General features: G+C 42.6%; 1 protein-coding gene across 26 annotated transcripts in view; it reads right to left on the minus strand.

Moving 5' to 3' along the window:
* Positions 1-3,700: 3,700 nt before the first annotated feature.
* LOC123745663 (nuclease EXOG, mitochondrial) overlaps positions 3,701-12,771 on the minus strand; it is a 33,332-nt gene continuing 24,261 nt past the window's right edge. For all 26 annotated transcript variants that reach the window (XM_045726508.2, XM_045726492.2, XM_045726482.2 and 23 more), the window contains 3 exons: positions 11,958-12,157; positions 7,276-7,414; positions 3,701-3,977 (listed from right to left, as the gene is read on the minus strand). In XM_045726508.2, coding sequence (XP_045582464.1) covers positions 3,765-3,977; positions 7,276-7,414; positions 11,958-12,157 — 552 coding nt within the window. In that variant the 3' untranslated portion in view covers positions 3,701-3,764. The remainder of the gene's footprint in view (positions 3,978-7,275; positions 7,415-11,957; positions 12,158-12,771) is intronic.

A 12,771-nucleotide genomic window follows, 5' to 3' on the forward strand; every position in this document is an offset into this window, starting at 1 on the left:
GTTCACAAAAGTTTGATAATTCGGTGCTTCACCTTGACACTATTAATTTGTGTGCGTTCAGTCAGCCACTCATCTCTTGCAATTCACATATAGCCTACAATGAAAAATAATGAAGATGTCATACAACTCGGATATATGCCAAGGATTAGTGACAAACTAATTGCCCATTACATCATTAATGCTCATTTAGTATGCATTTTTAGTTTTGAATATGGCATATGATAAAACAAGTATTTGGAAAACAATTCTATACAAAAATTATAACGACAACCATTCATGGCTGCACAGATAAACTACTGACCAAGATTTGAGCACTTGGTTGGTCAAACTGTCATATAAAAATTCACAGCACTTTATTAGTTTGTATTCTTCATTTTGGTCTCAAAATGATAAATATACAATTATTGGAACCAAAAATTTATTAAAATTATTAAGAACTTTTATCTCTAAACTGTGGTGAGGATTAGTCTCCCTCCAACCCTCATTTACCTACAGAATCATTAAGCCAACGCTCTCTTCTCAGTCCTACGCACAACACTCCTGCCTTGTCATTTTCAGCCCAATGGAAATTTTTTTTCACTTGTCATCTTCAGCACCATGGATGCTGCAGTAAGATATATAGTTAATAAAGGCAAACTGTAATACAGATAATGTAATAATTAACTCTCACAGGAATTTTTGTATAGTTGTCTGACAATACTAGTATAATGGTTGTATTTTAATTAAAATACAACAATTATACTATGTTGGATAATAGTACAGTGGCACCTCGACATACGATTGCCCCTACTTATGATAATTTCAAGTTACAATGTAAATTTCATCGAAAAATGCGACTCAACATCCGATGGTGTTGTTGACTTCCGATATTTGTTGGTACACGTTCGGGTCGACCGAGCGTGTGGTTCCCGGTCACGCGGCCGACCTGCCTCAGTTTACTACAGCTGCCTGCTTATTGACGATCGCGCCTATAAGAAATTCCGCTTTTGTGGTGAATTTTTGCATTTTGAACATTAAAGTAATTATTATATATCACGTCATGAGTTCCAGGAAAGTCATCAACAGGATCGCCAGATCTCAACATATGAGATCCCATGTAAGAATGACCATAGAGCAGAAACAAGAGATCATTCGTAAATATGAAGATAGTGTGCGGGTAGGTGATCTAGCTAGGCAGTACAACAAATCTCAGTCAACGATATCCACCATACTCGCTAAGAAAAGGACATTATGAGTGCTAAAGTGGCAAAAGGCGTATCAATAATCACGAAACATAGAACGCAAACACTTGAGAATGTTGAACAGTTATTATTAATTTGGATACACAACAAGGAGTTAGCGGGTGATAGCATTTCGGACACCATCATTTGTGAAAAGGCAAGAAAATTGCATGAAGACCTTTTAAAGAAAACCCCTGGAACGAGTGATGCAGAAGTGAGAGAGTTTAAGGCGAGCAGGGGATGGTTTGAGAAATTTAGAAAAAGAAGTGGAATTCATAGTGTTGTGAGGCATGAGGAGGCTGCCAGCTCAGACAAACCAGCGGCTGAAAGATTCATTGGCGAATTTAAAAATTTTGTGCAGAGTGAGGCATACCTACCACAACAAGTGTTTAATTGTGACGAGACAGGGCTATTCTGGAAAACATTGCCAAAGAAAACATACATTACCAACGAGGAGAAGTCATTGCCTGGACACAAGCCTATGAAAGATCGGTTTACTCTTGTGTTGTGTGGTAATGCGAGTGGCGATTTGAAAATTAAACCCTTGCTTGTGTATCCTTTCGAAAATCCAAGGGTTTTCAAAAAATATAATGTGCAGAAACACAAAATGTGTGTGATGTGGAAGGCTAATGCTAAGGCATGGGTGACTAGGCAATTTTTTACGGAGTGGGTGAATTTGGTGGTGTGCCTTGCCATCAAAAAATATTTGCAGGAGAACAGTTTGCCACTCAAGGCCCTGCTTCTCCTCAATAATGCTCCTGCCCATCCTCCAGGCTTGGAGGATTCATTGGATGAGGAATTTAGGTTTGTTACAATAAAGTTCCTTCCTCCCAACACCACTCCTCTACTTCAGCCTATGGACTAGAAAATCATTGCCAATTTTAAGAAACTTTATGAAAGGGCACTTTTCCGGGGATGTGTCGAAATGACGGATGCCACAAACCTCACCCTCAGAGAGTTCTGGAAAACCATTTTAACATTTATAGTGCTTTAAAACTTGTTGACAAAGCCTGGCAAGAAGTGACTAAGAACCATGATCTCTGGCTGGAGAAAACTGTGGCCTGAATGTGTGATATCTTGATATATATGTTGCCGAACGAGAATTTGAGGGGCTTGAGCCTGAACCTGAAGTGCCTCTTGTTGAGGAAATTGTTTCTCTGGGTTGGCAATTGGGTTTGGAGTTGGATGGTGCTGATGTGGAGGAGTTGGTGGAAGAACACAATGAAGAACTGACCACCGAAGAACTCCAAGCCCTTCAAAAGGAGCAGCAAGAAGAGGCAGCTAAGGAAATTTCTTCAGGGGAGGATGTGCCAGTACAGACTGTCTCTTCCTCAAAAATTAAGAAAATGTGTGCAGCATGGGAAGAATTGCAAACCTTTGCTGAAACGACTCACCCAAACCATGCTGCAGTAGGTCATTGCCTTAACCTATTCAATGACACTGTGATGCATCATTACAGACAAATGTTAAAACGAATGTCTCTTGACAAATTTGTAGTGAGACAAACAAGCACTGAACCACAACCAGGTCCTAGTGGTATTCAGGCAAAGCATAGGAGAGAGAGTACCCCAGAGAAAACATCACTGCCTGATGTGATAATGGAAGGGGACTCCCCTTTCCAAACAGTAACAACTCTCCTCCTCCCCCCTCATCACCATCTTCCATCAAGAGCCCTCCATAAAGGTAAGAGAAACTTTGGTACTATATTGTAGTTAGAAAAAAACATTGTATTCAGTATAAAATGTATTTGTATGTTAATATTTTGGAGGGTAGGGAACGGATTAATTCAATTCCCTTTATTTCTTATGGGAAAAATCTCTTCGCCTTACGATCCGTCTCTGGGAACGGATTAGCATCGTAAGTCGAGGCCCCATTGTATATATATACTGTACTATGTTGTATAATGTTGTATATACTATACAATTATAATTATTTTAATTATAATTGTTGTATTTTAATCAAAATATGTTGTTAATATTTTGACTCGACACTAAAATTTGTTTAGGCATGAACGATCCTCAGTAACACTCGTACAATGGATATTTACTTTCAGCTGTTCTCTCAATTTTATAAGTATGGGTACTTAATAAATATAGTATTTTACAAATTATTTTTGGAATTTTCATACACTGCACAATAGTTTACAATTAATTATGTGGATAGTAACAGATTGGTGGTGGTAACATCCAATGGTGGCTTGGGCGAACAATCTTCACTAATACGAACATATATTCCACTGAACAACTTGCACCAACCACTGTTCGGCCCATCTAGGAATTTGAGCAAGGACTCAGTGTACTTGTATTTTGCTCAAATTTTGTCAATGTTACTTATAAGTTTATTTGCACAGTACAGTAATACTTTTTAATGTTTTCTAGGACAATTTTTCCCACCCATTCCTTGTATCTTTTCTCAACTGCATTTAATTAACATATTTGTCAATTTTATATGTTGGAAAAAGGAGTAGCAAATACTGCATAAACATTTGAAAAACTTTATTTTATACTAAATGGATTACAGTTCTTTTTTTATTGATGAAAATGTTTACCCACTTGCTCCAACTCGTGTTGAAATTTGTGGCTCAAATGTAGAGTCCATATCACTTAAAGGTTTGATTGTAGTCACTTCTTGACAAGGTACCTCAACAGTCTGTACAGCTGTTACCAAATTTCCCATTTCAGAGTCTTTTCTAGAGAGATCCAACAAACGTTTTTGATAGAGCTCTTGTATTTTTGTATCAATATGAATCTCTCTCTCCTGTAACAAGTTGATGTGTGTGAATTATTTTTAGTACATAGAAGCAAATCTATCAAATACACAAGTTTGTTACAGTTTCCTTTATGCAAACACTAGAAGTGGCATACTTGTCTGAGTCTTCCCCCTCCCTCCCTCTCTCTCTCTCTCTCTGCCCAATTTCTTCTTTATCTCTCTGTCCCCATCTAAGAAAATTTAATACGGAGCACCAAAATTGCTAAAAGTTATGGAAAACATATACTCAATTTAATTTGACGAAAATCCAACCCGTCCTCGGGGTTTGTACCCATGTGGTAATCACTTCAAATCCACTACATATTGGTAATTGGTGCTATTGTCTATTCTATATTCAGGTTAGGTTGAAGCAGTATATTATTCCAAAACATATGAAATATGACATTTGAAAACTATTTAGTATTCCCTACAATTTAAAATGAAGGCTTGGATTTTCTTTATGGTAAAAATAAGTTTTCTTTGATATACTCTTAGACTTTACATATTTTAAACCATCAATTTATAACTATTATATTATAAATTGAATATACTGTTTAGGACAAAGGTTCACGTACCCGTTTATAAGTATAGTATACATACAGTATATCATTGGAACCATCAATATGCTTTTTGACCATCACAATATGTATATAACTATTCAGGAGGCATGAGAGGAAAGCTGACGTCTCATTCTAATCACTTTACCATGAGAACAGGCTGTGAAAATCCCAAAGGGGGGGGGGGTCTGTATTTATTAAATGGTGTCACTTTACACTTTTACAACCCCTCCCCCATGGAGACTAGCCCCAAGCATCTGGTCACCTATTTTAGACAAAGTCAGACATTCATTTTAGATATAAAGAAATGGTTAATTACAATATGTAATAACTATTATACGATATTTACATAAAATGATAGGATTAATGGTAATTAAGCTACTTAGGCAGAATTTACCGAGTTCTGAGAATGAAGTACAAGAGCGCACTAATCAATGAAAAAAAATAAGCCACTACTGGTACAGGTATTTTGAAAACACTAAGAAATGAAGACTGTATACAGTATTTAGATTCCAACCCAGAATCCTCCCCTCCCGGGGTGGGGGGGGGGGATTGTGCAGCAATGTGGTGATGTCATGCTAGTTTACATGTTTTCATTTGGGGAGTTCTGTCCACTCGTTTGGATCTTTTCAGTAATTTTTTCACCAGAATAGGGGCTTGTTTTGGGGCACTTACCTTTCTGGGTGCCTAAACTGGTCGATGGCAGACATAGAATGATTCCAACCAGACAGGGGTTTCTATAGACCATTGCTCCTCGTGCCTCTCTGAGGAGGGGCCAGGCTCTGGTTTGTGGTCCCCAATAGGTCTAGAGCTCCATGCACATTGACTGATGCCAGAAATCTAATATACTGTATATCTATATCAGCCTGGATAGCTCTTGGAAGCTGACGGGGCTTCCCCCAGAAAAGCAGAAAAACAATGAAATTCTTCACAAAGAATTGAAGTGCAGTTGTCACTAGGCGGGATACACTGGTAAACTGAGCATGCCTCGCCCTGTGCCCAGCAGAATCCACATGCTCGATCCATACAAAACACAATCAAATCTTCCCACAGTAGGAAAGCCGCATGTAAAGGATATGGGAATAATGATATCTGACGACCTAATGTTTAGGGAGCACAATCAAGCAAATATTGCGTCTACTAGAAAAATGATAGGATGGATTACCATCCTATTACCTTTGCCTGGGCAAAGGCAACCCACACCGGTCCCAGGGAGGTGTATGTGAGCCCCTCACCACAGCAAGGAGGCACCACGGAGGGAGGTGAACCAGAGCAAGGATGGGTGTGGGTAGTTGGTAACCAACAAAAATAAAATTAGTCAAAGAACACAAGCAAGACTCTTGGGCAAGTGCATGAATTTCATAACCACACAGGTGACGTGACAACTGAATATCCCAAAACAGTGTGCCCAGCACTAATGCTTTGGTCCAAGACCTAGACCCAAGGCACTTTGAAAGTACTGTAGTTAATAAACTGGAAAGCAGATTGTCATAATTTGGGAACAAATTGAACCAGCACAAAAAAGATACATCTCAAAGACCTGTCAGTGAAAGAATCCATATGTAAATGACTCTGGAAATAATGTACATTTAAAGCCTCCATTAATATCATAAACCACAAAAGTTTCAAATGATAAACACGCGCAAGTGAGTAACTGTGGTTTACTGTGTCGATTTGAAGTTCTGGTGGAGGTTGCGATTAGTAGCCAGACAGACTAACTAGCCAGTAGTAGAAGGCTACTCAGCAGTCTATTTGAAATCGAGCAGTTTTCATAAGGGTTTTGAGTGAGAACAAACCTTCTATACGTCACTCCAAGATGAATAAAATTTTCTCCAGTCTCCCTGGCCCCAGTACAATGTAACTTGACAGAAATGTGTGAAAAGATCTCTGCTGGGCCACAGCAAAAACTATGCTCAGTTCTGTCCTTGGAAAAACCAGGACATTGCCTAAGGAAGCAACTGAGTGCATTTGCCCAGGAACATAATAAATTATAGTAAATATTTGTGAGACAAATAGTGGATCATACCTGCTGCCAGAAAACAGCAAAGTTGTCTACAACAGATGAGGGAACTAGAGCAAATTTGTACATTCAAGAGGATTTTCACGGTTCAATAAGGCAATGGAAATCTGGAATGATGAAGAGCTAACAAATACTGTACCAGATTCATGACTTTTACAAATTTTAAAATATAGTACCTGTTACTAAAATGCTAACCAAACAAATGGCATAATTTTACAATTATTTTTATTTGCCTGTATACCTATCCCATCATTACTGCAAAACTATTCTACCTATCAGTGCATTTCAAAATAAAGAAAAACTATTAGAAACAATAAAACAAAAATGAATAAAGCAAGCATGCTAAGCCATAATACAAAGCAAGTAACATGAGATTCTTTTTCTCCCAAAGAGTATTAAACCCAAGACAGTGCTATAATGCAAAATGCATCTGGAAAGAATGGGGAAGCTCTTCACTACCACATGGCTTCAAATTCCTGCCACGGCCACCAGAGATTGTGGCTAAAAGGTAAATGCTTATGACATTGTAAACTAGCTCAAGCATATGGACTTAGTTCATTGGTACTAGCATTTAGTGTAATTAAGTGTAAAATAAATTTTAGGTGATTTTTAAATTTGTTATCAAGATATAAACAAATCTAGTATTGTTTATGTACTGCATATATTGTAGTGCATACAGCTTAAAATTTAATATTAAACTGTGCAAGGCCCATTCTGCCAAGCACCTTACCTGAATTTCCTTCCATAATTTTATTAGCTTCTGTAGACTGTTGACCCTCTTCAGCCTCTGAGTAAAGATTAACTGATCCATCTGTGTTTTGGACAACAGATTGCAACCTGTATCTTCACAAAGATCTTTTGCTTCGTCTCTGAAAATTAGTAACGATAATGATTTCTAGTGGTAATTATTATATGGCATATATACAAAGTTATATCCAAGTTATAAGGATATAACATGGATATAATACAAGTTATATCCTTATGTAATGTTCCTGTTTGTGTTAGAAAGATTGATTGAAGAAAAAAAACAGCACTGAATGTAATGAAACGTCATCTTCTGAGTGAGTCCCGGAGGCACCCCGGAGCTATCCAGGCTGATATGGATATCCCTATCTTTGGCATCAGTCGAAGTGGGTGGAATTCTAGGCCTACCGGGGACCATGAGCCAGAACCTGGCCCCCTTAGAGAGGCACGAGGAGCAATGGCCTATAAAAATGCACATGTGATTTTGGAGCATTCTATATCTGCCATCGACCGGGACAGGCACCCAGAAAAGTAAGCGCCCTCAAACAAACCCCTATTCTGGTTAAAATGATGAAAATAGACAAACGAGTGGACAGAACTCCCCAAATGAAAACGAGCAAATGAGCATGACATCACACGAGCCGTGCCGCATGTCTGCGCAGCACACACCTCCACGGGAGGGGAATGAGGAACCCCAGACCTCGGCGCCGGCGAGCCACTCCCTAGTTCTGAGGCTGGATATCAAAATACGCGAAAACCGCCGACCGGAGGGAGGGGAGGGAGGGTTGCCAGGAAGCCTCTGGGACTTGCCCAGAAAATAGTGTTTCATTACATTCAATGCTGGTTTTCTGGGGATCCCTACGATTTCCCGGAGCTACTTCACCAAAGACAAAAACAGAAGGACTTATGCAGGAGGCAGTCGGTGCTCAGATCCCAACACAAAGTCAAGACAGGCTGCAACCGCCAATCCAAAGTGACACAGGCCCAACTTGGCCCAGGAACATTTACGAGGTAGCGTGCGGCCAGGACCCTGTTTGACCACCAAAAAACCCATGCGCGAAAGGCAGCCGAAGACACGGCACCAAAGACGGCAGCAAGCGCAGCAAACATACGAACGTCATGGGCACGGGGAGAGACCGCAAGCTGGCTAGACCAAAAGACCCTGCGGATGACCGGAGAGACCCAAACCCAAGAACAGGGAAGAAGGGAAACCGGATCAACCCGAAGCGCACGCCACGGCTACAGAGGCCGTGGCGTGCAAATAACTGCGGAAAGCCACAACTGGACATAAGAATATGCACCCCCCGGCCAACAAACCAAGCAGCAACACGCCCAGGGACTCCACTGGAAAATAGCTGACCCAACCCCACCAGAAAGGAAGAAACAGCTGCAAATGAACAAACCAATCACCAGAACCCAAAAAAGTAGAAACTACCAACAAACCTGAACCAAACTGAGGGGAAGAGAGAAAAGAGCACCTTGTCCAAGAGAAGGACTGCACAGGTGGTGCATGAGCAGGCTGGAGGTGAACAATGCCCGAGACAGCCCGCAAACGGTGCAGAAGGAACAACAAAGCCGTAGCAATTCGAAGTGGCTCCGCCAGTGCTGTATGAGACAAGGCGACAGTATGCGGCAAAATGACAGTCCTGAACCTCCATGAGAGAAGGACAAGAACACGTCAACAAAAAGCACAGCACACCTACGAAGAGAAAAGAAAAGGAAGGACCGCCAGAAAACCCCTGGCGCTGCCGAGATGAAGCAAGCAGTTGGGACATTATTAAAGAAGCCTTGATCACCTAACAGAGGGTGAGAGACACTATTAAAGATCACCTAACAGAGGGTGAGAGACGCAAGTCAAGATCACCAGACTTGAAGACTCGAGGAGAAGACCGAACCAGCCCCGTCACGGAGTAGACCGATCATTGAAAAGAGGCAGAACCATGGGAAAACCCCTGGGTGCGGGCACCGAACAAGCAGCGCCGGAACCAAGGCTGTCAAGGAACAAGAAGTATGACAGCGAAAGACGAGAAAAAGCCGCTTACAGAAACTGCTGAACCGCAGACTCTGCAAACAGCAACGAAAACCTAACTAGGGTCCAGGCAGAGGCCAGCAAGGAAGCGAGCACCACGCGCCAGAACGCTAAGCGAAAAACAGTGACACTGCAATCCACAGAAGCGGCACCACCAGTCCCAGCAGGGAAGAACGACGCACGCATCACAAAGGAAGGAATGAGGAGAACTACATAAGACATGTACTGCACTAAAACAAAAATGTACTGTCCGGAAAAGGAACACAAAGAAAAGGCCGTAGCCACGGCCAAAATCCAAGCTTTCCCCCCCCTTCCCAACGAAAAGGAACTGGAGGGGCAGGAACGGGTGATTGGAAAACTGCACCCACCAGCAGACACTACAACACAGAAGCTGGTTGAGACAGGCAAGAGAAGATGAAGAGCCCAGACCCATAACAGAACACTGGGCCTGTTCAACAACAGGGAACTGAACAGGAACATAGCCAAACCTAGCTTGAGCATGAGAATTGCCAACATGCACCTACCAAGATACACAACAATGTGTAGTATAGAGGTAGTAATACAGAGCACCATTTGGTTTCCGAACCCCTTGGGGATGAGACCTGTTGGTTAACATGTAAGTTCATAAACGAGAAATAAAGGGAAAAATAAACTAGAAATGTAAAAAAAAAAAATTACAAAAAATTTGCAGAAAAACTCTGGGGGAAAAAATCGACAGGTTCCTAGAGTAAATGCGACCGTATTTTGTTTGTACTCACTAAAGTGAAGTCCTGATCTGCTTTATAAAAGTTCTTAATTGTTCCTAACTGATTATTAAGACGTCTGGCAAACATCCCCTGGATGTTTCCTGCCAGCCTGCAGGAACATCCTGCCAGCCTGCCTGCCAGCCTGCCTGCCAGCCTGCCTGCCTGCCTGCCAGCCTGCCTGCCAGCCAGCCTGCCTGCCAGCCTGCCTGCCAGCCTGCCTGCCTGCCTACCTGCCTGCCTGCCTGCCTGCCTGCCTGCCTGCCTGCCAGCCAGCCAGCCTGCCTGCCAGCCTGCATGCCAGCCTGCATGCCAGCCTGCATGCCAGCCTGCATGCCAGCCTGCATGCCAGCCTGCATGCCAGCCTGCATGCCAGCCTGCATGCCAGCCAGTCTCACTCTGTGCCTGCCTCCCTCCCTGCCATTCTGCTAACGGGTCAAGTGTGTTAGGCTTAAAATTCGGGAGTGAGCCGGTTTCTCCCCCACCACCGACAAACCCACCCCCGCTACATCCCATACTCTTTCTTAAAGGTCACGCGGTTCAACCACGTGACTATCCCTGCCTCCCTGCTTGCCAGCCAGCCTGCCTCCCTCTCTTCCTGCCATCCAGCCTGCCATCCAGCCTGCCTCCCTCTCTGCCTGCCATCCAGCCTGCCCCCCTCTGCCTGCCATCCAGCCTGCCTCTCTGCCTCTCAGCCTGCCTGCCTGCCAAAAATATATGATGATGTACATTTAAGAAACAAATCTGGGTCACAGGTTTGTCGAGTATGGTTAGGCTTACGGAGTCAGCCGGTCCCTCCGGCTGACTCCGTAACCTGACTTTGTAACCCGAAAAGTTCATAAACAGGGACATTCGTAACCCGAGGTACCACTGTACTATATAGATACCACGTCTGTGAAGGGACAAAAACATGCGTTGTTTTTTAAACTGTTTTTCATGTGAGGGAAATCTTGGAAGCCTCTTTACCGATTGCTTTGAAATTTTGACACAACGTTGCATTCGAATAGACGGTTGTTTTTTTGAAAAACAGCACCATCTGTTGCATGTAATAGCAACACACGTTATACTAACTATGTTACGATTCCATTTCAATGTTTCCTATTGCATTGGTAAATTTAATTTCCATAGATTTTGATTTATTTTCATTTTCATTTGACTATTTTGTGTGACATTGCATTGGAACTGAGCTGTGTTGTTTACCATACCATTCATTTCATGATTATAGTTTATTTTTCATTTTTTCATTTTGTTTTTTAACTGTTTTTCTTATATTTCAGTGATGGGAACACCAGATTATTTGATGTTCCCAATTTTCTGATGGGACCATCAAATCATTTGGGAATGCATCAAACGAACATTTGTGAATGCATCAAACGCAGCTCCCCCCTCCCCTCCCGGAGAGGGGGGAGCTGCGCAGACAGAGGCGCGGTGACGTGTGATGTCATACTTGTTTGCTTGTTTTCTGTTGGGGAGTTCTATCCACTAGTTCAGCTTTTGGTAGCAATTTTTACCAGAATAGGGGTTAGTTTTGGGATGCTTACCTTTCTGGATGTTTGACCCAGTCAATGGCAGACATCGAATGCTTCCAACCACATAGGGGTTTCAATAGGCCATTGCTTCCCTTGCCTCTTTGATGGGGCCAGGTTCTGGCCATGATCCCCGGTAGGCCCTAAGAACTCCATACACATGACTGATGCCAAAGTTTGACATTAGCCTGGTATAGCTCCAGGGAGCCGACAGGGCTCCCCCCAGAAATGGGGATGAAACACATACAAAGATTAATCAGGTGAAGTAGGCATGGTAAAGTGATAAGTCTTTCTGCCATATGAAGAGGGCATTAACTGCAGAAACAGAAAAAAAAATTTAAAACAACTTCCCAAAGATTTTCAACCTTACCTTTTCATATTGGTATAAAACTTAATACCAACTCTCTTCTCCAAGTAATCCAGTGACACTTGAAATTCCTTAAGGTGATGTGAGTAGTCAATAGGTTTGTTTGGCACAACAAAGGACCCAGCAACTGTGTCGTTGCCACTTCGTGCTACAATAACTTTGTAGAGGTGTGTGGGAACAGACACCTCATTCTCACCAATCACCTATTAGAAAAAAACAGCGTTGAATGTAATGAAACACCATTTTCTTGGTGAAACCTGGAGGCTCCCCGGCCCTATCCAGGCTGATATCTATCTATTAGCTTTCTGGCATCAGTCAACGTGCATGGAGTTCTTGCCTACCGGGGACCATAGGCCAGAACCTGGCCCCCCTCAGAGAGGCACGAGGAGCAATGGCCTATAGAAACCCCAGTGTGGTTGGAAGTATGCTATGTCTACCATCGACCGGGTCTGGCACCCAGAATGATAGGCACCCCAAAACAAACCCCTATTCTGTTGAAAATATTGTTACCGAAAGCTGAACAAGTGGACAGACCTCCCCAAATGAAAATTAGCAAACGAGCCTGACGTCATCACATTACCGTGCCACTGTCTGCACAACCCTGCACTCCCCCCACCCCCCGGAGGGGAAAGGGGGAGACCCAGACCCTCGTGCTGGCAATCCAACCGGCAGTTTTTAGGCTGGATTTCAAAAACACGCAAAAACACCGCCAACCTGAGGGAAGGAGGGAGGGATGCTGGGGAACCTCCGGGAATCATCCAGAAAATGGTGTTTCATTACATTCAACGCTGGTTTTCTGGGGGCTACCCGGAGCTAA

The sequence above is a fragment of the Procambarus clarkii genome, chromosome 10, assembly GCF_040958095.1.
Source record: "Procambarus clarkii isolate CNS0578487 chromosome 10, FALCON_Pclarkii_2.0, whole genome shotgun sequence".
Lineage (NCBI taxonomy): Eukaryota > Metazoa > Arthropoda > Malacostraca > Decapoda > Cambaridae > Procambarus > Procambarus clarkii.